Below are 24,904 nucleotides of genomic sequence, written 5' to 3' on the forward strand. Positions count from 1 at the left end.
GTGCCACCAATGGTAATGTGCTCTGATATTTTAGTTCTGTGACAAGGACAAGTCAGCACTCAGCACACTTTGAAGATTTTAAATAATTACTGGGTGTGATGGCTGATGCAGACAAGCTGAACATTGACAGTATCATTGCTCGGTTGCTGGAAGGTGAGTGAGTCTGCAAGATTGTGGGAGTTACATAATGTATTCTCAGTCTGATCCCAAACTTCTCATAAACCTCTGAGAACCAGATCATGATCATTTTTCAATTTTTCTGTCTGTCATTTGTTGTGTCATTGTTTTGTTGCTTACCAGTTTTATCACATGTTCAGTTTCATTTTTTAGCTGTTTTATCTACATGTATAATGTTGCTGGCAAATGCACATCAGCTTACAATATAGTTGAAGTTGTGTGCATCAGCAAGCTTCTGTTTGAGGGAGGTGCCCCTCCCCATTCCTGTGACATTTGAGCCAGTGGCTGAGGGAGTCACCAGCCCGTGACATGTGTAAGATGATGGCAGACTGGGACACATGTGAGCTGGGGGAGGCATCCACCTTGTGACTTATGTGAGCTGGAGGAGGCATCCACCCATGACAAGTGAGCTGGGGGAGGCATCCACCTTGTGACTTATGTGAGCTGGGGGAGGCATCCACCTGCAACCTATGTGAGCTGGCAGCGCTGAGAGACTCCTGCCGCTGCTTACCATTGGTAGAGGGAGGCCCCCCCCCCTGTAACACGTATGAGCTGGTGGCGGAGGGAGGCCCCTGCCTGTGACGCGCGGGGGCTGGCAGCAGAGGGAGGCCCCCACCTGTGATGCGTGAGAGCTGGCGGCGGGGGGAGGCCCCGCCTGTAACGCATGTGAGCTGGCGGTGGAGGGAGGCTCCCGCCTGTGATGTGTGAGAGCTGGCAGTTGAGGGAGGCCCCCGCCTGTGACGCGGTGAGAGCTGGCAGCGGAGGGAGGCCCCCCCCCCCGCCTGTGACGCGTGAGAGCTGGCAGCGGAGGGAGGCCCCCGCCTGTGACGCGTGTGAGCTGGCGGCGGAGGGAGGCCCCTGCCTGTGACGCGTGAGAGCTGGCAGCGGAGGGAGGCCCCTGCCTGTGACGCGTGTGAGCTGGCGGCAGAGGGAGGCCCCTGCCTGTGACGCGTGAGAGCTGGCAGCGGAGGGAGGCCCCCACCTGTGACACGTGTGAGCTGGCGGCAGAGGGAGGCCCCTGCCTGTGACGCGTGGGAGCTGGCGCGGAGGGAGGCGCCTGCCACTGACGCTAGCTGTGTCGTGCCAGTGCGGGGAGCGCGACCCGGCAAGAATGTGCAGCTGACCGAGACCGAGATCCGCGGCCTGTGTCTCAAGTCGCGCGAGCTGTTCCTGCTGCAGCCAGTGCTGCTCGAGCTGGAGGCGCCGCTCAAGATATGCGGTGAGTCGCGTCGCTCGGCGGCTGGGCGGAGCCGCGCCAGGCCGAGGTACGGAGCGGCCGCCGCACCGCTGATGCCGGCTCTGTGGCTGTGACGCTGCTGCTGCCAGTCTTCACAGCCGTCAGTTCCATTTTGCTTAGGCCGATAAGATGTCGGCAACTGATTAGAACCTGTACTGTGAAGTGTAACGACCCCAATCGCGTGATAAGATTGTCAGACAGAACGAAGGTGTGCTAGGTGAGGTGTTATGATGCATCACATGATTTTGTCATTTGTTTTCTGCCATCTGTGCTGCTGAGATTTACATATTTGTCATGGTCGACTTCTTCGTATTTCTACTCGGCTCATTATCATGTGCCATGTAATTAAATTGCTATTTTTAGAAACTTCAGAAAAGCAGGTGCCAAAACAGTTTTGCCCGATTTTTTATGGATTCGGGAAGGTAAGAAGATTGGTATGTGAATGTGTCTAAACTGGGCGCTTTTTTCTGCGGACGTGTTTTGAAACGTGTTCCTGATGCGAATTTCTCCTACTCCTGATATGACGAATATGGTCATAATTGAGTTACGGCTGGCTATTCCATGGCAGTGCATTGGTGGTGCGGTGTCTGCGCCTTGTTCACCGCGTTTCCCGCATCACGCGCCGTGCCGGATGTGACGAGCGCATAGGCGCAAAATGACCATGTAGTCGAACGCGCTCTACAGAAGCGATGAACAACAGGCGGTCGCGCTCGACCTGTGGCGCTCTGGTGTCACGTGACCGCGGGTCGCGCCCCGCAGGCGACATACACGGCCAGTACTATGACCTGCTGCGACTGTTCGAGTACGGCGGGCTTCCCTCCCGAGTCCAACTACCTGTTCCTCGGCGACTACGTGGACCGGGGCAAGCAGTCGCTCGAGACCATCTGCCTGCTGCTCGCCTACAGATCAAGTACCCGGAGAACTTCTTCCTGCTGCGGGGCAAACCACGAGGTGCGCCAGCATCAACCGCATCTACGGCGCTTTTACGAGGAGTGTGAGTGTGTCGCCCTGGGCCCGGCCGGGCGGCTATTGGCCGGCTGTCGGGTTTTGTCGCCGCGCTGAGGGCTGGCTGGTGGTGGTGGAGGGCTGAGCAACGCGTCCCTCGTTACTTGACCGCCGCTGCGCACGTAGTCTTAGTCGTAATAGCGGTCTTAGTCGGTCGGCTGGTACAGCAGTGTAAGCCGTGTTAAGACGCTGGATTGTGCGTGGTCGGATTTCTGCGGTTGGTTCTGTTTTCGGAGGCGCGGCCGGTGCAGGGGGTGGAGGGAAGGCGGGCAGCTGCCCTGCCGGGTGACGCGTGCTCCGTCCGGCAGGCAAGCGGCGCTACAACATCAAACTGTGGAAGACGTTCACCGACTGCTTCAACTGCCTGCCGGTGGCGGCGATCGTGGACGAGAAGATCTTCTGCTGCCACGGCGGCCTGTCGCCGGACCTGCAGAGCATGGAGCAGATCCGGCGCGTGCCGCGACCCACAGACGTGCCCGACCAGGGCCTGCTCTGCGACCTACTGTGGTCCGACCCCGACAAGGTAACCCGCGCCGGACGGCCTCAGGTGCCGGAGACGGGGGCCCGCTCTGGCCCGACCCCGACGAGGTAACCTGCGCCCGACGGCCTTAGGTGCCGGAGACGGGGGCCCGCTCTGGTCCGACCCCGACAAGGTAACCTGCGCCCGACGTGTGACCTCGGGGCCCGCCATGGCCCGACCTCGAGACGAGGTGCGAACTTTGGGCTGACACGGACATGGTAATCGGGGTGACGGATTACCGTCAACCTCGTTGCGCCCGCTATGGCTCTCGAGATAAGCTTGTAACCGTGTTGAAAGTAGGCACTACTAAGAAACTGAACAGTGCAACCGATCTGCACGTGCACACGCCAATGGACGACCGCGTTCACGTGTGGGGACTTTCACGATGGATGTCTCTGGTTCGACCCTGGTATTAGACATAGTCCTTGGTCTGAAAGGTCCTGTTCTAGCCACCAGCCATATTGTATGACGTCGGTCCGTGTGGAGCCGGCTGCCGCGTCTGACGGGCTCCCCCCCGCAGGACACCATGGGCTGGGGAGAGAACGACCGGGGCGTCTCCTTCACGTTCGGTGCCGAAGTGGTGGCCAAGTTCCTGCACAAGCACGACTTCGACTTGATATGCCGCGCTCACCAGGTCAGTCCGGTGGGGCCCGGACCCAGCGGGCGGCTGGGCTTACCCGACCATTGCCCTGCAGTGCCCTGGCGGCCGCCGTGGCCCGCGCGCGCTCTCGCCGTCGTCGGTTGCCTTTCGAGTTTTTTTTCGAACGGGAAGGCTTCACTGATAGGTCGTGAGCAGGTCACTGTCTCGCACAATATGCGTTCTTAAGCCTTCCGCTAAATTCGACAGTCGAGTTCATTGTTCGCATGCCTGGTTTGCACGACAGTGTTTTGCATGACGTCACGATACGTCGTCATGAGCTGATTTCACCTGGCGGCTTCCGTGCCGGCCGTGGACGCGGCCGCGGCGCGGTTGGTCGGCGTGTGATATCCCTCCTCTCATGGCAGGTGGTGGAGGACGGTTACGAGTTCTTCGCCAAGCGGCAGCTGGTGACGCTGTTCTCGGCGCCCAACTATTGCGGCGAGTTCGACAACGCCGGCGCCCTCATGTCGGTGGACGAGAGCCTCATGTGCTCGTTCCAGATCCTCAAGGTAAGTGTGGCCGGCTGGTGGTCTGGTCGGGTGGCTGGCTGAGGCTGGATGACCGTCCCTATGCCGTACGGTGACGAGAGCAGCACTGAAGTGGAGGTAACAGTTGTGGAGTTGTTCTTCTCGCCATTACTAGCATGGGGATGTTAGCCACCAAGTGATCACCGCGTGGCAATGACGGAGTCAATGATGACTAGTGGAGTATATGAAATATCATGACTGAACCGTCAACCGCGCAGCGAAAAGTTTCGCAACGAGCCTCTCCGCTTTGCTGTACTGATCTACGACTGCGAATTCCAGTAGGTATTTCGAAATACCCCCGGTTCCTCCTTGTTATTAAAACAATGTATGTTGGGTGTCATTTTGGGGAATTGGTGTGTGGAATGGTCTCATCATCGATTTTGCGCATTCCTGGGAATAAGAACTGATGTTGAAATCGGTACTAATTGCCATTTGTGTATTGGCTTATTATTGATTTATTTGTGCGCCGTATGACAAAGCGGTTTGCGTCGTTTGGCCCACATCATAGGAATTAATTTACGTTTTGTTTTCTGTCTATGCTATCTGGCACCACTTCCCAAGTCAGAGAAAGCATGCAAATAAGCAGCCTACACCGATGGCGTACGATACAGCAGCCATGCGTGCCAGGCTTCTGTCAGATTCTACGGCGGAGCTACGGGCGAATGTAGCGGACATGTTGACCGCGGCGGGTCTGCGCCGCCGCCGGACGCTGACCTAGTGCTCCCCGCCCCCGCAGCCAACCGACCGCAAGAAGATGTACGGCGGCGTCAACGCGGCGCGGCCGGCTATCCCTCCGCGCGGCGGCTTCCCCGGTGTGAACAAGAATAAGAAGAAGTAGCCAGCCGACCGACGCGCCACTTTCATAGTTCTTTTCGCTGGCGGCCGGCCGGGGGCGCGCTGGGCGCCCGGCGCCGCGCCGCCTGGAGGCAGCTGACTGACGGCTGGGTGCGGCCCGGCCGGCGCCGCTGGCGGGCGGGTCCGGCCCCGCACTGGTGCTCAGAGGCGGTGTTGTGTGCTGCCGCTGCCGGCTCTGTTGTCGCGCAGTACAAATAGTGTTCTGTGGCCCTGACGGCAGCCGTGCGCCGCTGCCCGGCCCGGCCGTGCCTCGGCCGGCAAACCAATAAACACCTCAAACAGCGCTCTGTTCGACACCGACGCTCGCGCGGAGAGTCACGGATATGACCCACACGTGGTCCTGTGACCACTGAGCCGGCTCACTAGTGTGTCTTTATTTATGACTTGGCCTAAAACGGTGACCGCTGAGGTGATGTCCGCAACAAGCATTCAATATATCTTTTTGTCCCTGATGATGCATTGCTGATGCTGCATGTCGGCGCCGTTGACGTCACGGTGCTGAAAAACGGCCGTTACTCGCGACTGATATATTCAATCTCTGGGCTCGAGGCGAGCAGCTATCAGTATAACCACCAGCCGAATGAGATGGACTGTCGGCACGTGCGCGGTGAAACGGCCGGCCAAGAACCGTGAAACTCCGTAATTGACGATAGCCCGGGCGGTGGACGGGGCAGGGCCCCGCACGTTCCCCGACGTCCTTCTCGACCTCGCTTTCCGGAGCGCACTCAACACGCTCCCCACGACACGCTCAAAAAGCCTCGGAGGCTGCATTTAAAAACATCTACAAATCTGGCGTGACACATGCTAAATACGACGTGCCAACTGGCGGTGCCCTGAGATTGGCGCCGTCCCGTCGCGGCACTGATTCGGGGTGATCCGATCTGTGTCTGCACGCGTCTGGCGCACCATCTAGCGGAGCCCGCCCAGCAGGCAGTGGTGACGTCAGCCGCCAGGCGGCGCGGTGAACGCGCCCCAGCTGTTGCGGCCGTGCAGCAGCAGGTCGTCGCGGTTGAGCCGGTCGAGCCGGGCCAGCTCACGCCGCACGTACGCCAGGGTCTGCTCCAGCGCGGTGGCGTCCCGGCCGGAGCTCGAGAACAGGCGCCGCCAGAGCGCGCCGGCCAGCACACGGTCCTCGGTCAGGCCCTCGTCGTAGCCCAGCAACGCCGCCTGCCGGGTGCGCGCGTACGCTTCAGGCCTCCATGCCACCGATACGATCTTGCCGTCAGTGAAGTACAGCGGGATGTTGCATCACAACTGCGGGGTATGCCACAGCCATACCTCACGCGCCCGGCGCGGACGTACGTACGCGCCCCATCGGCTCCGCTAACACAGGATGATAAATGATACTGTACGCACATGCTAAAGCTGGTGATGCTATCAGGAAACTTATAATCGTTCTAGTACCTATGGGAAAGAGGTAGCACTGTCAGCGCGTCTGTAAATACGAGAGACGCAAGAGGAACTGAACGCTTGAAGAGCCAAGCCTGCACACTTCATATCAGCTCGGTCAAGAGCCGGGGCACAGCCACGGGGCGCGCCGCTCACCTGGAAGTGTTGGTTGGTCTGCTGGAGCTGCTCGCTCCGCACCGTCGTCGACACGGGGCCCAGCTTCTTGGCGCGCGTCTCCAGGTCCTCCCACATGGCCGTGATCAGCTGATTGCGGCAGAACTTGCCCTCGGCGCCGTCGTCGCCCAGGCGGACGCAGATCATCCAGACGTGCAGCTCCGTCACCAGGTACCTGGGGCCGGGCGGCACCCCAGCACCGGTCACTGGCCGGCCACACGGTGGCACCTCATGCGCATCCGGGCGTCCGCGTTGAGCATCCACATACAAATCGCGGACGTGGAAGATTGAAATACGCCTCGTGAAATATCGTGGTGGAATCCGTGTGGCTCTCGGTGAGCGGCCCCGGCCGCCACACCGTGATCGGTGCCATCTACCGACCATAGGGAGGACCAACGTCCCAATGCCTGGAGAGCATTAGGGACGAACTACAGACCGCCGTCGCCACAAAAAAGCGGCATTTGCACTGGGAGACTTCAACATAAACCTCCTCAACCCGGAGAGCTATGGTGTCCGCGGTTTTCAGACCATCCCGAGAGACTCAAATTTCGAACAGCTGGTCATCAAGCCCACCCGCCTTCACCCCACACCAACACTGCTAGACCTGATCGTCACCGACGTGACCGGTCTCCGGGACTCAGCTGAGGTTCTCCCCGAGCCTGAGGCGGACCACCAACCGGTGCTACTCCGCGCTCCCGTCCCCAGAGAGGGCCGGCGTACCGTCACCACCACTGTGCGACCGTGGAAACGCGTCGACTGGGACGCGTTCAACCTAAGTCCGCTGCTCACAGATTGGGAGCCGCTCTGCGCCGCTGGCGCGGCCAATGGCACGGTGGCCGCGTTTGTGGAAGTGTGAACGTCGCTCCTAGATGTGCAGCGGCCCTCCGACAGGGCGGCGAGATTTCTAAAGTCGCCTCAAGCAGCTCGGACTGCATCCAGCGGGAGGGCGTGACACACTCGGTCATATGGGCACCCGGGCGGACGCACTCAATGCCCACTTCGCCGCCGTTGGCTCCCGCATCGCTGCGGAGGCGGCGGCGGTGCGTGGTAATGCGGGTGCGTCCCCGACTGGACCGCGCCCGTACCGTGTCTGCCTCGGCGTTCTCCCCGCATCCAGCCGCTCTACTGGAGCTTTCTGCAGCCATCAGGAAGATGAACGCGTCGAGGGTTGTCGGTGTTGATGGTGTACCACCCTATGCAGTGAAAAATGTTTCCCTGTAATCGACGCATATCTTTAACATCTGATCAACTTTTCTGTCATGTCACGCACCTTTCCGTCTGTTTGGAAGATCGCGCACCTCACCCAGATGTTCAAATAAGGGGCTCGATCAGACCTGAACACCTTTCGGCCCATCTATTTTCCCTCTGTACTGTCGAAAATTACCGAAAAGGTCGTCCGCTCGCGGCTCACTTCTAGCTTTCTTGACAATCATGTACTGACGCCATCGCAATATGCTTACCGTCTGCGTCACTCGACAGGGGACGCCGTGATCGACGCTGTCGGGCGGCTGGCAAGGGCTGTCGTCAACAGCCATGTCGCGTCGATAACGACCATCGACCTTAGCAAAGCCTTTGACAGCGTTGATCACGACGTCCGCCTCAGCAAACTGGACTGGTGCGGGGTGTCCTCGGAACGGTTTCGGGATTACCTGAGCGGTCGGAAGCAGGTGGTCGGTGGCGGCCCGGCTGCCTTATCTCTATCCCACGGGGTGGCCCAGCGATCCCTTGCCGGCCCAATCCTGTCCCTCATCTTCATCGACAACCTTTGCAGCTTCCTACCCCACGGCCGCCTACTATCCTACGATGGTGACACACAACTCCTGGAATCCGCTGCCCCGATGTCGTCGGCCTGTCCAACCTGAAAGCCCGTGCCGAGCAGTCCATTCGGTGCCTTCAAAACTGGTTTGTCAAATAGCCTTAAAAATACCAAAACGACAGACTTCATGCTGATCGGCCCCAAACCCTCTATCACAAACACCGGTAACTTCCACATTACCATCTCCGACACAAACATTCATCCATCATCTTCAGTGAAGGTACTGGGTGCACTCCTCAACGGCCACCTCACCTGGGAACCCACATCTCCTCTCTCGTTCGGCGCTGTAATGCAATCCTCGTATGCCTGCTCAAAATCCGTCACCACTTCAACGCCTGAGGTTGTGAAGCTCCTTACCCAAATCCACATATTTCCCCTCATCCTCTACTACCTGTTCATCTGGGATGGAGCGGCCGAGCGTCACCTAGACAGGGTGCAAAGGGTGATGCACTTCACAGCCAGGCTGGTGAGTGGTGTCCGCCGCAGTGCTCACGTTTCATCCGTTTTGGACGCGCTCGGCTGGCGTAACGTCGCGGATCTTGTGAACCACCGGGACTTCCTGAATGTTTACAGGGCACTGCACGTCCCCGCACCTCCCAGTGCATTGCGAGCTCTAATCGTAACGCGCGCCGAGTATTCCCAATGCCAAACTCGGGCTGCTTCGGGCGGTGTCTGCTCGCTACATTTGCCATGCTTCCGACTGATGACCACCCAGCGACATTTTCCGGACCGCGCCGCCGCCACGTGGAACCGGCTGCCCGCGGTGACCGCCCACGCCCGCTCGCGTCAGGCGTTCTTGACTGCTTTAAATAACTGATTCCTTGACTGAAACTGTGTATTTATGCGTATGTGTGTACCTCTGTACTGTGTGTGGGTTATTTTTCCCTATACGACCAGGCGCAGAACAACCACCACGTGGATGCGCCTTAAAAAGAATATATGTAACTGTAACTGTAATGCCTGTAGGAGTAATATCAGCTGTGACCGAGTTTCTAAACGTCGATACGAGATCTACTGCGGTTCGACGGCACAGATCTCCCACCTCGCTGGGCGCCACCACCACTGAGCGTGGCCACCGCCAGCCGACTCACCACAAGAGTCCGGCCGCCGCCAGCCGACTCACCACGAAAGTCCGGCCGCCGCCACCCGACTCACAAAGACAGTCCAGCCGCCGCTACCCGACTCACCACGAGAGTCCAGCCGCTGCTACCCGACTTACCAAGAGAGTCCAGCCGCCGCTACCCGACTCACCAGGAGAGTCCAGCCGCCGTCACCAGACTCACCACGAGGGTACGGCCGCCGCCAACCGACTCACCACGAGAGTCTGGCCGCCGCCATCCGACTCACTAAGGGAGTCCAGCCGCCGCTAGCCGACTTACCAAGAGAGTCCAGACCCCGTCACCCGACTCACTACGGGAGTCCGGCCGCCGCCAACCGACTCACCACGAGAGTCCAGCCGCCGCCAGCCGACTCACCACGAGAAACGGCCGCCGCCATCCGACTCACCACGAGAGTCCAGCCGCCGCCAGCCGACTCACCACGAGAGTCCGGCCGTCACCAGCCGACTCACCACGAGAAGAACGTGTCGGGCATCTGGCAGAGCTGGAAGAACTCCTGGTAGTTGGGGTGGTCGGCCGCCGACTCGTACAGCCGGTAGCCGGCGAAGCGCAGCCGGGCGCGCGACACGTTCAGCACGCCCAGAGAGTGCAGCACGCTGCGCACGGCGCCGCCCGGCGCCAGCAGGTCGCGCAGGGGGGCCGTCGGCTGCGGCCCTGTGTGGAGCCGCGCCGCACGGGCCGCCGACAGCGCAGCCGGACATGACAGCGGTAAAGCAGCTGGACAGCACTGTGATGTCTCAAAGAGGTGGGATCCGCAGACGGCTGACGAGGTGCTGGGGCAGGGCCGTGGCGGTGCCAGCCGAGCCAGCCGCAGCGGGGCCAAGAGCAGGCGCATGGTAGCGTCTGTGGCAGGCAGAGAAGATGTGTGGTGCTGTGATGCAATGCAATACAGTTAGTCCAAAATAATCATATGGTCAACATGAATCACCCAAAAATGTATGGTACACATCTTGGATAATTTTATGCTATCTCTGGTGCATTGGAGATCCACAGAGGGCACAAATATCTGCATATGGGTATCCAGCAATGCTCTAGGGAGCATCACAACATACAATGCAGTGACATGAGCTAACATAAATGTGAGAGGGTAAAATACTAGGGGAACATTTTTGAGGATGAGGATGACATGCCAGAGAGCAATGGTACAGTGTCAATACCACATTTACAAAACACATGATGTGAGATCTTAATATAACTTACCAAAGTAGGTCATGCTTAGATTAAAGCTCACAGAAGTGGCAAATAGACAGAAACCAATGCCTTATAGATTGTGTGTGAAGTAGAGCCACATGAGTAAATGTTAAATGGCCAAATCATTTGATCATTATTTACAGGCAAGATAAAAAAGTTGTGAACACCTTTCAAAGAGCATAGCCACAGCTTGGCAGCAAATTAATTACTAGAGATTACATAACATAAACTAACTACCAGCATGCAGGACATGACAGACATATCAACCCCATGCTTGGAACATACCTACTTTGGAACTTCCTTGCACTAACAATGTAAACTACCCACACAAAAAACTCAAAGTGAAAGAAAACATCACAATTAGAAATGACACAATGCAACAATTCAATCCCCTTTCTTCTCAGCTCCTTAATCACCAACTCAATGAAATGCAGGAACAATCATGACACTGCAGCTGTAGCAACCACAGCTTGGGAATATCTTTAGTACAGCTGATGCTTGGGGAGGTTCATGCATTACAGGAAAGTGAGCAGGTGCAAAATAGTGCACAAAATGCCCCAAGAGATGCGATCAAAACCCGACGCAGTTTAGAACTAGGCCAATCAATTAGCACAATGACACAAAAACAAATTTTGCAATAATGGTGGAGATGCTGCTAACCGAACACATGTGCAGCCTCGCAGCACAGATTACCTTCCAATCAACACTTGCATAAGCCGAATTCCCTCTCTATGCACCAATCCTGTTGCTTTTGATGCAATTCAATTTGAATAGCCATACGACACTCGCCTCTTCCTCACACACATTGCATAATGTCCATGCTCGCGGCTCGCTTATTTTAGTGGCTTTAGCTTACGTTATTCATCCGTAAAGAAAAGCCGGGCTTCGTAAATAATCCGCGCAAAAACCAGCTCGTCCTAAATGTCAGGGGCCACTTTACAGAGGAGAAGCACAGGAAAACCGCACGCAACCAATTTTGCTTTCATAGGCTAGGCAATACGGAAAACATGACCAGCAAGGGCCGTCATTCCAGAGAGGGACGGACAACACGCACTCCAGCCTAGTCGGTGCGGATCCTTTCTAAGAGGCAAGGCCGCTAAGAGGGGAACCGTGGTTAGGACCAATTCGTGCTAAAACTGGCGGAGTCTGGCACACATAGATACTGAACCACGCAGGCCGGTAACCCAAGGCTCCACAGAGGAAAAAAATAAAGGGCTCGTAAGGGACGAGAGTGGTGTTACGCCCCAGACCCAAGAGTATGGCTAGTGATCCCTCAGCGCACCAGCCTGTGTGCGGGCCTGCCTCCAGTTCACACGCATCTGTTTGACTGTTCTGACGCTATCTCACTTCGTTTATCCGTCCTGTCCTGGGCCTGCCCTTTGGATCACACGCATGTTTGACTGCCCTGCCGCCATCCCATTTTGTCCATCCGTCCCGTCCTGGACCCGCCCTCTAGTTCATGCGTATCTGAATGATCTGGCACAATTTCCTTTAGTCTATCCGTCCTGTTCTGTCCTGCCCTGCAAGACCGTACGGAATGCGGCCGTGGTAATATGAGATTGAGTAACTTTGTAAGGGCACATGCACTGGTTTACTTCATCCGAGTCTCCAACGCACATCATGGGTCCCCCACGGCCGTGGTTGTCGTTCAGTTCGTTTGGCCCTGAACGCGATCACACCAAGCCTGTGGGTACACGCTGGGGCACGACCTGGCGTCATGGCCAATTCCGGGCTCCCTAATATCGAACAGCATACACGAACAACTTGTAGACCGAAGTGTTCGTCTGGCTAACTGCCGCCAGGTGAAATAGCGCACCAATAGCAGGCGTACCCGGTAGGCGGCAGACAAGAAAACGACACAAAATGTGTCCTATAAGTTTCGGCCACCATCTTTTTGCTTCACTGGATTGCGTGTATCGCAGACGACTGAAAATTGCAGGCTCCTCCCAGGTATCGAGCACAACACAATTGCTATCATGTATTTCAACTGCCCTCAACACAACAAAGCAAACGCGTATGCCCGGATCACCCCGCACACCATCCGATAATACAAGCCATGCTCGGTAGACCATCCACTATTCCTAATCCTCGGTGAAAATACGTTCCCAAACGATCTCGCGCCGTCGTGCTGTGCACAATACCCCGGCAGTAGAACGTGCGGCGCGCGCGGCCGGCAGCCGCTGGAGCGGGACGGCAGCGCCTCGGACGGGTCCAGTGGTCCGTCACGTAGCACCCGCCATCGCCAAACACACCCCGGCGGCGGCGGCGACTCGCGTCGCAGAGGCGCAGTAAGGCACCGGTCGTAACGCACTAGCCAGTGAAATGGAGCGCCTTTCAGACGAGGTGACGGGGGGGGGGGGGGGGAAGGGCGGCCGGCCGCCAGCCGTCGGCAGGAATGGTTCGGTCGCACAGCCTGCTGCGGTCTGCTCGCGCCTGCGCGAGGCCGCGGAGGCGCCACCAGCACCGCACACCACACGGCGGACACGCCGCCCGCCAGCCGCGACAGGAGAGCTGGCTGCCGGCTGCACCACGACCACGGGGTCAGCCGGCCGCCGGCCAGCAGCCTGGCCGCAGTCACTGGCCTGAGGAGCGCTGGCCTAAGCCCACGGCAGCGTGAGCGGCCGAGTCGGAGTCGAAATGGGACTGGAAGTCGGCCTGGAGGCCCGGCACGCCAACTAGCCGCGCCCCAGCCGTACACCCGAGGCAGCGTGGTGCAGTCCGGCCCCGCCCGTCGCCGCACCAGCGCGACCCACGGCCGCGGGACAGCGGCGGCGGCGGCGGCGGCGGCGACCGGCCAGTCGGCGCACGTCTGACCGGAGCGGCGTGCTAGTGAGTGGGCGTGCCCAGCCGCGCCAGGTCGCCGTCCAGGTCGGCGGCGTTAGAGCGCATCTCGTGCAGCGTGTGCGCCAGGCGACTCCAATCGTCGGGGCGCGGTTGCGCCAGCTGCTCGCCCACGTCGTACAGCCAGACGCGGCCGCGCTCGTCGCCGGCCACCAGCTGCAGGCCCGACGGCGTCCATGAGACACGGTTGAGTGCGGCCGCGCCGCCGTCCACCAGCGCACTGGCGGCCGGCACCTCGGTGTCCGTGTTCAGGTGCCAGATGTCGAGCCGGCCGGCGCCGTCGGCGGCGGCGAACAGCGCCGGGTGCAACGGCGACCAGGCCACGTCGTACACGTAGTCGCTGTTGTCCTCGAACGAGTATAGTGGTCGCGGCTCCTGGCGGCAGGGCGAGCCGTCAGCGGCCGCGGGGAGGCCGAACCCCCGGATAGGAGGACGGCGAGGAGTCGGAGACGCCTCTCAGCGGCCCCAGGGGGCCAGCCGGCACCGGGGGTGGGAGCACGGGAAAGAGGCAGACAGACCAGACGGGCGGTGCCATGGATTAGCACGGGCTGCCATGAAAAATGCAGCGATCTTGGTCAAGCAAACAAACATGGACAGTCCTATGCTAAGCAGATACACAACATTCAAACGTAGACATGCCATGGATTGAACGGGGGGAAGACACTTTACAGGAAACTGCAAAATTATTGTTCGATGACATATTGTTCGATGACATGACCGAACATATCCGGAACGTGTCTGTCACGACGCCCCTGTGCTCTCCTCCGCAGGACGAGCGGCGCTCAGCGTCGTACCTTGGCGCTCCACAGCTTGATGGACCAGTCGATGGAAGAACTGACGAAGAGATGGGCGAAGTCGAGCGGGCCGGGCGCCGCGTGCGCGCTGACGCCCGTCACCGGGCCGAAGTGGCCCTGGTACACGTCCTGCACGCCGGCCCGGCTGCCGTGACGACACCCTGCCCGCCGGCGGCCACGGCGGGGTCAGACGGAACGTCCCGACACGGGCCGCGTCCGTACCCTCCCCCTCTCCCGTCACAGACCTCACGGGCACAAGGCGCGGTACGCTCGCTCCGGGAAGACACGTATCATCGCTGAAACAATACGATATGTGTAGACTACAAGCGCGGCGCCGGCGGCTCGGAACGGGGCTGGAGCGGCTGTCGGGGCGGACCCACCGGTGTACGGCACAGGCGACTCGGAACGGGGGCGGAACGGCTGTCGGGGCGGACCCACCGGTGTACGGCACCAGCGACTCGGAACGGGGGCGGAGCAGCTGTCGGGGTGGACCCACCGGTGTACGGCACCGGCGGCTTGGAACGGGGGCGGAGCGGCTGTCGGGGTGGACCCACCGGTGTACGGCACAGGCGGCTCGGAACGGGGGCGGGGCGGCTGTCGGGACGGACCCACCCGTGTAGAGATTGCCGTCCTCGCTGCCCATGACGAAGTTGTTGACCTCGCCTTGCGGGAAGGTGAGGCCGGTGACGGGCACGGGCCGGCCCTGTTTGAACTGCAGTTCCAGCTTCTCCTGACCGCCGAACGTCAGTGTCAAGCGCGCGCCGCCGTACGCCAACCATCAATATACATACGTACATACGTACATCTATGTGTGTATGTATGTATGTAAGAAAATACATGTATATATATACCTACACAGATACAAACACATATACGTATTTTATATATATACATATATATATATATATATATATATATATATATATATATATATATATAGCGATACATATCTATGTCGTGCTGATAAATATCGAGGATCTATGCATGGAAGCGAATGAGTGATAATAGGTTCTGCAATGTAAAATGGCCTCAAGCACGGAGCATTAGCAATCGGCAAAACTCGGAATATCTTGGATATCGGTACACTTGAAAGCGTGGCAAGGGATGAACAAACTGGTTCATCCAGACGCATTCCACATTCGAACGCATGACGTCAGGCCATGAGATGTTGATGACCTTCACGGATATGAGGAAGAGCCTCACTCTCGCATCACGGGGTACGTGACAGCGTCGCTCGGCACAGAGGCACGAGCCATCGGCAAGACCCGCCAACACGGCGACCGACCGGAGCCGGCGCCGCCTGACCTGCGGCTGCGACAGCATGTCCAGGCTCCAGCTGCACAGCTTGCCGTCCGTCGAGATCGAGATGAGGTTGTGCGCGTTCTGCGTGCCCACCACGCGCATGCAGTAGACGGGGTGCTGCGGCGCAGGGACAACACCGAGACGTCAGGCCGGCCTCGACACAACAGTACGGTCGCCGCCATGACGAATTGGCGGGAGGGGCTGAGGTCAGGCCGCTGTGCTTGTCACAAGTGAGCACGCCACTGGGCTTAAGCTTAGATCACCGCCATCCTGGCCCAAACGTCTGCCACGGTCCCCACCCAGACGGCGGTTCCGCCGAACGCGCGGCCTCGCCTCGCTCCCCGGAAATTCCACGACCCAGCAAAAGACGCTCACCGCGGCTGCGACTGTCACACTCCCAGCCCTGCCAAACGTCCCCGCCACTACATATTTGCATCGTCTCTGTCTCTATTTTCGCCTTGCTATACATCGCCTGTTCCGCGCCTTCCGTCCACCTCTAACGCCGCCACCTGCGGCCACAGCTGCGTGCCGACCCCGTCGCCGCCGCCAGCGTCGCGCCTCGAGCGTACCGTGTGCCCAGCCGTGGAGAGCGGCGAGCGCTGCACGGGCGTGCGTCGCTGCACGCGGTTGTCCCAGAGCACGATCTGGCCCGAGTACGTGCCGCCCAGCAGCAGGTTCGGGTGGAATCGGGCGAACGTGACGCTGGTCAGCGCCGACTGGCAGTGGAACACGTACTCGGGCGTCGTCTTCTTGAACTTGGTGTTCCACACCAGGCACACGCCGTCCGGGTCGTGCGGCGCCGCCTCGTTATTGTTGTAGCTGCGGCGGGGCACGGAGGCGTTGGGCCGTGGCTGGCGCGCGCCGCATACGCTCACGTGCGGGAGTCCAGCGAAGTGCAGTGCACGAGCGGGGGTCGGCGGTGTGCAGTTCAAGGTACAGTGCCGTCATATTCCGAACGCTGGAAGGCACTCAAGACCAAACAGGACTATGCCTACTGACAGCGGCTGTTTTACTGGTCATGTACCGGGTGTGACAGAATCGCCAGTCAGTCCTTGAGCTGTATGCCCTGATCCGGCGTGTTCTGCAGTACACAGCCAGCAGACGGGACTCGTCCCGCTCCCAGCCGGCGCCGCCGGCGCTGCCCACCTGGCGGCCAGCAGCTCGGGGAACTGCGGAGACCAGTCGAGTGAGGTGACGGTCCGGTTGTGGGACCAGCGCTCGTCCGAGAATACCCGGCTCGCCGCCAGACGCTGGCCAGACTTCTCGTCCCTGCAGAGGAAGGGCCGGCAGCCGGGCGTCAGTGCTGGGCCGGCTCCGGCTCCGGCTCCGGCTCCGGCTCCGGCTCCGGCTCCGGCTCCGGCTCCGGCTCCGGCTCCGGCTCCGGCACCGGCTCCGGCACCGGCTCCGGCACCGGCTCCGGCACCGGCTCCGGCACCGGCTCCGGCACCGGCACCGGCTCCGGCACCGGCACGGCTTCAGCGTCTACCCATAGTCGTAACACTTATACTCGTCTCGAAGACGAACTGAACTGTCCCCAAAATACATACTGACTTATAGTGATTGCGTAATCGGCACGTGGAACCCAGCTGCCGTGGCCGTGCCCCCGGGTCCGGCCCCCCGCCCCAGCTGCCATGGTCGAGCCCTCAGCTCCAGCCCCGTCCCCCGTCCTTGCTGCCGTGGCCGTGCCCCCGGGTCCGGCTCTCACAGGAGGCCGTCGTCATCGAAGTCCCGGCTGTAGTCGGTGAACACGTCGGCTTCTTCGTGCAGCACCCGCTCCATCACCCGCGACTGTCGGCTGAAGAACTCGGCGAACTCCGTCGACATCATCATCAGCTGCTTCTGCTCCTCGCTCAGCTCACGTGCTGCCCGAAAACGGAGGGTTGTTCAGGGGCTCGCGAAGCAAACGCTCCGCTACGGTTGTGACCGATCATATGAAGCCCCAACTAACGGTTTGGTTACAAACAATGCAAGCTAATAATCTACCCATCGCATCAAATACCCATCGCTGGTAACTAAGGACGGCCCATGGTTGGCCCTAAAAGAAGGTGCATGCCTTACAACTGCACGTGTTTTTGCCTGCGCGCTCAGGGAGCGATAGTGACGCGCTCCAATGATAGTAACGCGAACCATCACCGGTGTCTTTCAGCTCTGATCCCGGCCTGAGCGCCAGCTGCGGGCGTCAGCCAGAGCTAATGACATCTGATCCCGGCCTGAGCGCCAGCTGCAGGTGTCAGCCAGAGCTAACGACACCTGATCCCGGCCTGAGCGCCAGCTGCAGGTGTCAGCCAGAGCTAACGATATCTGATCCCGGCCTGAGCGTCAGCTGCAGGTGTCAGCCAGAGCTAACGACATCTGATACCGGCCTGAGCGCCAGCTGCAGGTGTCAGCCAGAGCTAACGGCATCTGATCCCGGCCTGGGCGCCAGCTGCAGGTGTCAGCCAGAGCTAACGACATCTGATCCTGGCCTGAGCGCCAGCTGCAGGTGTCAGCCAGAGCTACCGGCATCTGATCTCGGCCTGAGCGCCAGCTGCAGGTATCAGCCAGAGCTAACGGCATCTGATCCCGGCCTGGACGCCAGCTGCAGGTGTCAGCCAGAGCTAACGGCAAACGCCGGTCTCAGAAGACGAGGTCGCGTTTCACCAAACGGAATGCGTGTTCAAAGGGGCAGTCTTCAAATAGAAATTTCCCGAAATCAATACTGACGATGCCTGGGCGTCCAGTTCGCTGTAACAGCCGCCGCCGCCGACGTGCGACTCCCAAAGCCCGCACATGACACGCCGGGGTCCGGGGCACAGTGTCGGCCCGGCCGTGGCTGTACTTCACGCGGGCGCCGACGGGAGGCCGCCCGGCCCGGCCGGCGGGGCTACCGTCAGCCGACCCACGCTCGGGTCGGGCGGGGGGGGGGGGGGGCGGCGGGAGGCCGCCCGGCCCGGCCGGCGGGGCCGCCGTCAGCCGACTCACGTTCGGGTCGGGCGGGCGGCGGCGGCGTCCGGTCGGCCGGCGCCGGCTGCACGCTGGCCGGCTTCACGTCCGTCACAGTCGGCATGCCGTGGTGCAGGATGCCTGGCGGCAGCCGGCGCCCCTCCAGGCCCGTCAGGCTCGCTTCCTCCTCCTCACCGTGCGGCTCGTCGTACGTCAGCACTGGACGACCAATTACAGTGCCGCGTCAACACGGTGTCAACGGCGAACAGCCGGTCACTGGACATTTTCAACATTGGATCAAATGACATTGCACGAAGTGTGGGGTAACGAACAGCAGTCATGAAGACATCTCCTGCACGTCATGTCCATGTAGCACAGGGACATAGAGCGACGCACCACGCAGTGCATGGCAAGTACATCATTTACACACACAAAAAAAACAGAGACTCCAGCAGACTATTCTATCAGAGCTAAATGTTAGTGCTAGTTCACCCAGCGCCCTACATCTATTGTGCACGTTATCGCACAACAGGACCTGGGGTGGGGAAACTGTACTTACCATAGTAGTCAATGCCGCGAGCTGAAATGAGATGGCGGGTGGTTAGAACTGCCAAACAGGGAGATGGACGTTTGATGAAAAAAATATGGCGAGCAATAGGCACAGCGCTTCATTTAGCATTTCAATTCAACAAATGTACTGATGTGTTCAACAACAAATGATGTGTTCAAATGGAAACAGTTTGCCGGAAAAGTAAGATGTGGCATACAGCATAAGCCTTTGCAATTTCAGTCCTAGAGACACAAGGTACCGGAATCCCTAATGTTCCCAGCACGCATCCAGCTTTTTGCACACTGAATGGTGTCAGCTCGTTTGGCAGACGCTGGCCTGCGTCGGCTCCTCAAGCCTGGTCGTTTCTGAGCAGCTGCGGCACATCCGTCGGAAAGAGGGATCAGTAGGCTCAGGCGGGGCGGCGGCGGAGCGCTCTCCGCCCTCCGACTGACCGTGCTGCTCCGGCCCGCTGGCTGCCGTCTGCGTCTGCTTGGCGTACGTGACGCTCTCGCGCGGCGGGATGCTGGTGGAGTGCACCTGCACCACAGACAGGTCGGGCGGCTTCTTCCTGCGGCGGCAGCGGACGGAAGGGGGGGGGGACGCGGTCAGCCGACCGGTGGCACCCTCACACGCGGCATCGCGTGACGTCACAGCGGCGATCCGGCCGGTCTCGACTGACACCGGACATGTGGCCCGGACCGGCGGCAGTGCGCGCGTGCTCTGGGCTCGGGACTGACACCGGACATGTGGCCCGGACCGGCAGCAGTGCGCGCGTGCTCTGGGCTCGGGACCGACGCCGGACATGTGGCCCGGACCGGCAGCAGTGCGCGCGTGCTCTGGGCTCGGGACTGACGCCGGACATACGGCCCGGACCGGCAGCAGTGCGCGCGTGCTCTGGGCTCGGGACTGACCCCGGACATACGGCCCGGACCGGCAGCAGTGCGCGCGTGCTCTGGGCTCGGGACTGACACCGGACATGCGGCACGGACCGGCAGCAGTGCGCGTGCTCTGGGCTCGGGACTGACGCCGGACATACGGCCTGGACCGGCAGCAGTGCGCGTGCTCTGGACTCGGGACTGACACCGGACATGCGGCCCGGACCGGCAGCAGTGCGCGCGTGCTCTGGGCTCGGGACTGACGCCGGACATACGGCCCGGACCGGCAGCAGTGCGCGCGTGCTCTGGGCTCGGGACTGACGCCGGACATGCGGCCCGGACCGGCAACAGTGCGCGCGTGCTCTGGGCTCAGTCCGGCCCAGCAGTTCGCACAGGCGGCTCCCGCACGATGACACGCAGACCCCAGCGGCGCCTTTCTACGGTTAGATGGCTAGTCTTATCTCCACTGTATGATCTCTCTCGAACCATCGAGCCCGCACGCGAGGTCCGCGCCAGCTTGCCGCCACGGACAGACAGACGTACTTGATGGTGGCCGGGGTGGTGCCTGGCTGCGGCTGGCAGGAGCTGGGCACTGAACCGGCTTCGGATGCTTGGAGGGAGCTCGCCGGACTGTCACTGATGCCTGCGGCAGAGCACAAGCCACGTCAGATCTCAAAGGCTCACAGCCACGGTTTTCCATCCTTGAAAGCGGGTGGCGCCGTTCTCAGAACCATGCATATCACCACGCAAAATCTGAAGGAGCGTGTATTTCAATGTGTACGATACACTTTCATCCCACCAATGCTCGTCGTAACGCGCATGTTTTACAATTTGATCCACGAAAAACACCATTTGGGATCGGATGTTTTCGCCCACAGACCGTGGCTTACCCGCCAATCACGGCTGCGCCGCTGCGTTAGTGGTCGGTGCACTGAGATCAGCGCCCGTCACAGCCAGGGACCCGCTCTTCACCGGCGACTGGAGGTCTGCTCTCTCCTTGAAGCAACCTCATTTGGCATCCCTGACCTGTCTACGACGTCACGGCCGAATCCCACGCCTGACTTGGCCGAGAGGCCGAGTAAGAGCGTTTTTTTTACAAGTTGTCGCTGTGTATTTAGCAGCGCCTAGCAACGGTCAAGGCGCTGCTGAGGGCCTTCCATGTCGGACGATTGGGCACCTCTCGATCGCATGCGGATAGTGCGATCGACAATGATGTTTTTAGCCACAGAACCTCCCAAAACCTGTTCCATCCAATGCTAGTCCTGTCTGTAATGCCTGCGAGCTATACCTCCATAGCCTGAATCAGCTTCTTGTACTTGTCGCCCACATTTTGGACAAAAGGCGCCCTATATTGGAGCGTATTTGTGACGCCACAGGTAGCCGCCTGAATGGGCAGAGCTTGCCCATAAGACTGTGAAGAGCTGGGCGCCGGCGGCCAGGTGAGCTGGCGCTGCCCGAGCGCCGCCACTCACCTGAGATGGGCTCGACACCCTCGGCGATCAGCACGTTGTCGATGGAGGCCAGGTCGGCGTCGCTGGCCGGTCCAGTGAGGCGCACCCTGCTGGCCAGCTGGGGGTAGAGCACCGCGCCGCGTGACAGACTGCCGCCACAGCTTCGCCACCAGCAGCCACCAACAGCAATGGTACAGCATGAACTGTAGCATGTTGTGAACTATACAGATACTCAACTAGAGCCATGCTGAATGTGCCTCTTTAAACACAAACTGTGCAAAAATGACCATGGCTGATGGCACTGCACAAGAAATTAAGTAAATTGTCATCAAGAAATCTCAGAACTCCTGCAGGAAAACAGATCATGTACCATACCAGCCACCACTGCATGGTGAAGGAAATCCAGCAAATCTGTTGGACTTGTGCATGTTGCACATGGGCAAGCACTGTAAACTATAAAATTTCTGGCAGTGGAATGACCCCCAAACTTTTGGACTTGTGTTTAAAAATCACAAGTAAACAATAGGTCATCCAAAATGACCGTACCAGAAGTTGGCCTGTTTCTTTTGCATCACGCTTGTGATATCACAGCTTATGGTTCATTCAGTATAAAAACTGCAGGCAGTACATTTATATGATGAGCTTGCAAAAAACGAAGCTGATGCCAAAGGCTAATCACATACCGCCTGCTCCCTCTCCTGCCTGCGCCTCTCCTTTTCCTCACGGAGAGCCAAGAGGCGTGCCTTCTTCCTCTCCAGCTCCACCTTGCGCCCCACCATGCTCATGTTGGCTGCAAATCAGTGGAATAACAAACCAATGAGAATTCAGTTGAGGACCAGATCTATCAAAACATCTGTGAAAGAAAATGCATGTTGATCCATGTTATCACATAATATTTTGTTGCAGGCAATGTACTGAGTCATAACCTTGGTGGAGGACTGATTGACAGGTAGGTACCTATGTAAGCTCCATAGTCCCCACCATTCATGGTGGAATTAACACATACCTGCTGTATCGCAACAGCTATCTGCAATGTTTTCTTCCATGACTAGCTGTCCTCGCCACCACACATGTTTGGCTTCCCAAGACATTGATAATTTACATCAATGGAACAAAATATGAGGGGATAGTCACAATCTTTTCAAGGCTGCTATCACACATGTAATTGATCAATCATAGCATACAAACCTGACACTATCAAAGGAGCTGCAATTGGAAAACATAAAACAAGCAAGTGCACAAAATAGCAGCTTGTAAAAAAGCATGATAATGAAAATGCATGGCTTGTACTTTAAGTGTGGGGAAACTGGCATATCCAAGTGGTTACTGCACCACAAATTTATATTTTCTGAACTAATAACCTGGAAAGCACCTTGTTGTCCTCCATGAGAATGCTGCTTTCTGCCTGTACAATGAGCCTGGTCTATAACAAACCATGCATAGTCTCAAATGGAATATGCTAACCAAATGGAGTAATCAAGTTGCCAATGCATAAATGCTGTTGTATTTTAATGGACTATCATCACACCCCTGCTATCCCTCCACTCACTGACAATTTGGTACCTCAAGGCCCCAATTATGAAAGTTGCAAGCAAGCAACCATGAAATCCAATTTTATTTGGACTATGAATATCAAATAGTATAAGTACAATGTAATACATGCAAAATGCTAGGGCACAATATTCCACACAAGTGGCCACAATAACTGTTTGGAAACCAGTCCAACCAGACAATGCCTGTTGGGATAATGCCCCCCATCCCTTGTGGCTTTGCCAGAAAAAGTGATCAGCATGTTGTTGCATGCTGGCTCTGAAGCCAAAACAAAAATGAAGTTTATAAGACATGACTAGTCTGACAAAGGAGATTCAAAAGATTTGTATTGTAATTTACCCCAATTCTACAATAAATTATGGAAATTCCCACTCATTTCAGAATAAATTCATCCACATGACATGAAGTCTTAAACACTATGTAACATCAATCATAATAAAAACTGCAATATTTTATCACTGATGAACTGTATAATCATATATCCTGTATACAACCAACATAATCTTAAGTCAGTATTCATCACAGCATAATAAAGCATCAAAATATAGTTCTGATAATTTATTTGTCAATATGCCAGATGAGCAAAGGGTGGAGCCTTCATAAGATTTAATCCTAAGAAAAGGGTTGGGTTAGGTTAGGTTGGGTTGGGTTGGGTTGGGTTAGGTTGGGTTAGGTTCAGGTAGGTTAGGTTGGGTTAGGTTGTTTGCCTTACAAGGTAACTGACATCATATGTTATTATAATTTCAGCTTCAGGGTGCCAGGTTAGTGGATGCATGGTATAAATTAATATTACACTTTATCACTGCCATATTTTGGAAAATAGGGCATCATATGATGAGCAAGACAGTGTAGAGATTGGGAAAATATAATTAGTACCTATTATTTAAGTTGGTGATCTAGGGGGTACTGACTTCAACATCAATTTCGCACTCATATCATAAGTAATTAAAACACAAATGACAAGGCTTCAACACATTACCAGCTTCAAAGTAAATATAATGCCAAGTCCTTATTCATACCACATAATGGCTGCTGTGATCGCAAACTTCACCCTTCCAAATACCAATGCAATACTGGGCATGGAAATACGCGCTCCACCTCCATAATCACGTAACCCAAATGATATGAGCACCGGACAAATGACCGGACACCTCAAACACAGAACTAATTTAAAAAGTCTGAGGTCAGCAACGAATTCTTTATATAAATGCAATTGACCTCACCTGCTTGCTGTCACTATTAGGTCGATTAGAATCCTGCAATAGTAAATGCATACACCCCACTTATTTCGGGCGTCCACCTGACAACACGGGAGCCAGCAGCAAGGAGCAAGGAGCCGGAACCCAAACGCCGAATGCCAGCGAATGTGGCGCGCTGGGTGCTACGATGCAGCTGTCATTGCCGAAATTGTGCTATCACCAACTGATTGATGACGTCATATATATATATATATATATATATATATATATATATCGATATCCTAATATTCAGGATCCCCTGCAAAACACAAATATGCGCCGCGTAGGAACACCCGAAAACATGCTAAGTATGCCGGCTCCGCTGTCTCGTAACAACATTTATTATTAAGCATCGGTTATTTGCCAGCTCTGAAGATTGGCATTTTATTCATGTGTTCCAAAAGCGGGCAACTGATCCTGAGGGACTCTTTATTGCAAAATGTGCGAGCGTTTTGAATCCCGACAGATTATGCTCTAACCAGCGCGGCGCCAATGCGTCCACCAGTGTTTACATTGGTGCTTAGTCGGCATCAGGAGTGTAGTTTCCTATCCAGTTGGGGCATTCAGCCACACACACACGCACACGCACACCGCGACTTTGAAAAGAGAACGGGAAAATGCGGGGAGAAACCTGTTTGTTTGCATATTTTGAGGCAGAGTTGGTCATCTTTAACCGTTCGCCCTCACACAATTAATTTACGGAACTATACATCACTGACTGGCACCAAGTA

General features: G+C 57.4%; 2 protein-coding genes and 1 pseudogene across 4 annotated transcripts; 1 reads left to right on the top strand and 2 right to left on the bottom strand.

Moving 5' to 3' along the window:
• Positions 1 to 6: 6 nt before the first annotated feature.
• Positions 7 to 5,414, top strand: LOC119098587 (serine/threonine-protein phosphatase alpha-2 isoform-like; annotated as a pseudogene).
• A 73-nt stretch (positions 5,415 to 5,487) lies between these two features.
• On the bottom strand, positions 5,488 to 11,579 carry LOC119098588 (ubiquinol-cytochrome-c reductase complex assembly factor 1). Of its 3 annotated transcripts, none has more exons than XM_037221554.1 (4): positions 11,506 to 11,579; positions 9,911 to 10,301; positions 6,507 to 6,699; positions 5,488 to 6,128 (listed from the first exon to the last, which is right to left on the bottom strand). In XM_037221554.1, the coding sequence occupies exons 2-4, from the start codon at positions 10,291 to 10,293 to the stop codon at positions 5,904 to 5,906; spliced, it is 801 nt and encodes a 266-aa protein (XP_037077449.1). In that variant the 5' UTR covers positions 10,294 to 10,301; positions 11,506 to 11,579; the 3' UTR covers positions 5,488 to 5,903. The 3 variants fall into 3 exon arrangements, with proteins under 3 accessions (XP_037077449.1, XP_037077450.1, XP_037077448.1); XM_037221555.1 differs by lacking the exon at positions 11,506 to 11,579 and adding an exon at positions 10,935 to 11,255; XM_037221553.1 differs by lacking the exon at positions 11,506 to 11,579 and adding an exon at positions 11,343 to 11,494 and having other exon boundaries at positions 5,489 to 6,128.
• Positions 11,580 to 13,458: 1,879 nt separating this feature from the next.
• Positions 13,459 to 24,272, bottom strand: LOC119098582 (cytoplasmic dynein 1 intermediate chain). Its single transcript, XM_037221548.1, has 14 exons — positions 24,159 to 24,272; positions 22,068 to 22,174; positions 21,406 to 21,502; positions 20,477 to 20,576; positions 19,511 to 19,626; positions 19,068 to 19,088; positions 18,548 to 18,727; positions 17,292 to 17,448; positions 16,733 to 16,855; positions 16,156 to 16,405; positions 15,590 to 15,703; positions 14,897 to 15,014; positions 14,285 to 14,445; positions 13,459 to 13,865 (listed from the first exon to the last, which is right to left on the bottom strand). Exons 2-14 carry the CDS (start codon positions 22,167 to 22,169, stop codon positions 13,476 to 13,478), a joined length of 1,929 nt encoding a protein of 642 aa, XP_037077443.1. The 5' UTR covers positions 22,170 to 22,174; positions 24,159 to 24,272; the 3' UTR covers positions 13,459 to 13,475.
• Between the last annotated feature and the right edge of the window lie 632 nt (positions 24,273 to 24,904).

This window comes from Pollicipes pollicipes, unplaced genomic scaffold, assembly GCF_011947565.3.
Source record: "Pollicipes pollicipes isolate AB1234 unplaced genomic scaffold, Ppol_2.1 Scaffold_4740;HRSCAF=5597_pilon_pilon_pilon, whole genome shotgun sequence".
NCBI lineage: Eukaryota > Metazoa > Arthropoda > Thecostraca > Pollicipedomorpha > Pollicipedidae > Pollicipes > Pollicipes pollicipes.

What these genes read in the sequence shown, in the direction of transcription:
- LOC119098588 (XM_037221554.1), bottom strand. Translation starts at nt 10,293, where the DNA reads ATGCGCCTGCTCTTGGCCCCGCTGCGGCTGGCTCGGCTGGCACCGCCA. An exon ending in CCCGACACGTTCTTCTCGTG is followed by an intron (nt 6,700 to 9,910) that starts GTGAGTCGGCTG and finishes GCCCGGCCCCAG; the next exon opens with GTACCTGGTGACGGAGCTGC. An exon ending in AGACCAACCAACACTTCCAG is followed by an intron (nt 6,129 to 6,506) that starts GTGAGCGGCGCG and finishes CGCACCCGGCAG; the next exon opens with GCGGCGTTGCTGGGCTACGA.
- LOC119098582 (XM_037221548.1), bottom strand. Translation starts at nt 22,169, where the DNA reads ATGAGCATGGTGGGGCGCAAGGTGGAGCTGGAGAGGAAGAAGGCACGC. An exon ending in ACCACCCCGGCCACCATCAA is followed by an intron (nt 19,627 to 20,476) that starts GTACGTCTGTCT and finishes CTGCCGCCGCAG; the next exon opens with GAAGAAGCCGCCCGACCTGT. An exon ending in CAGCGGGCCGGAGCAGCACG is followed by an intron (nt 19,089 to 19,510) that starts GTCAGTCGGAGG and finishes ATCTCATTTCAG; the next exon opens with CTCGCGGCATTGACTACTAT.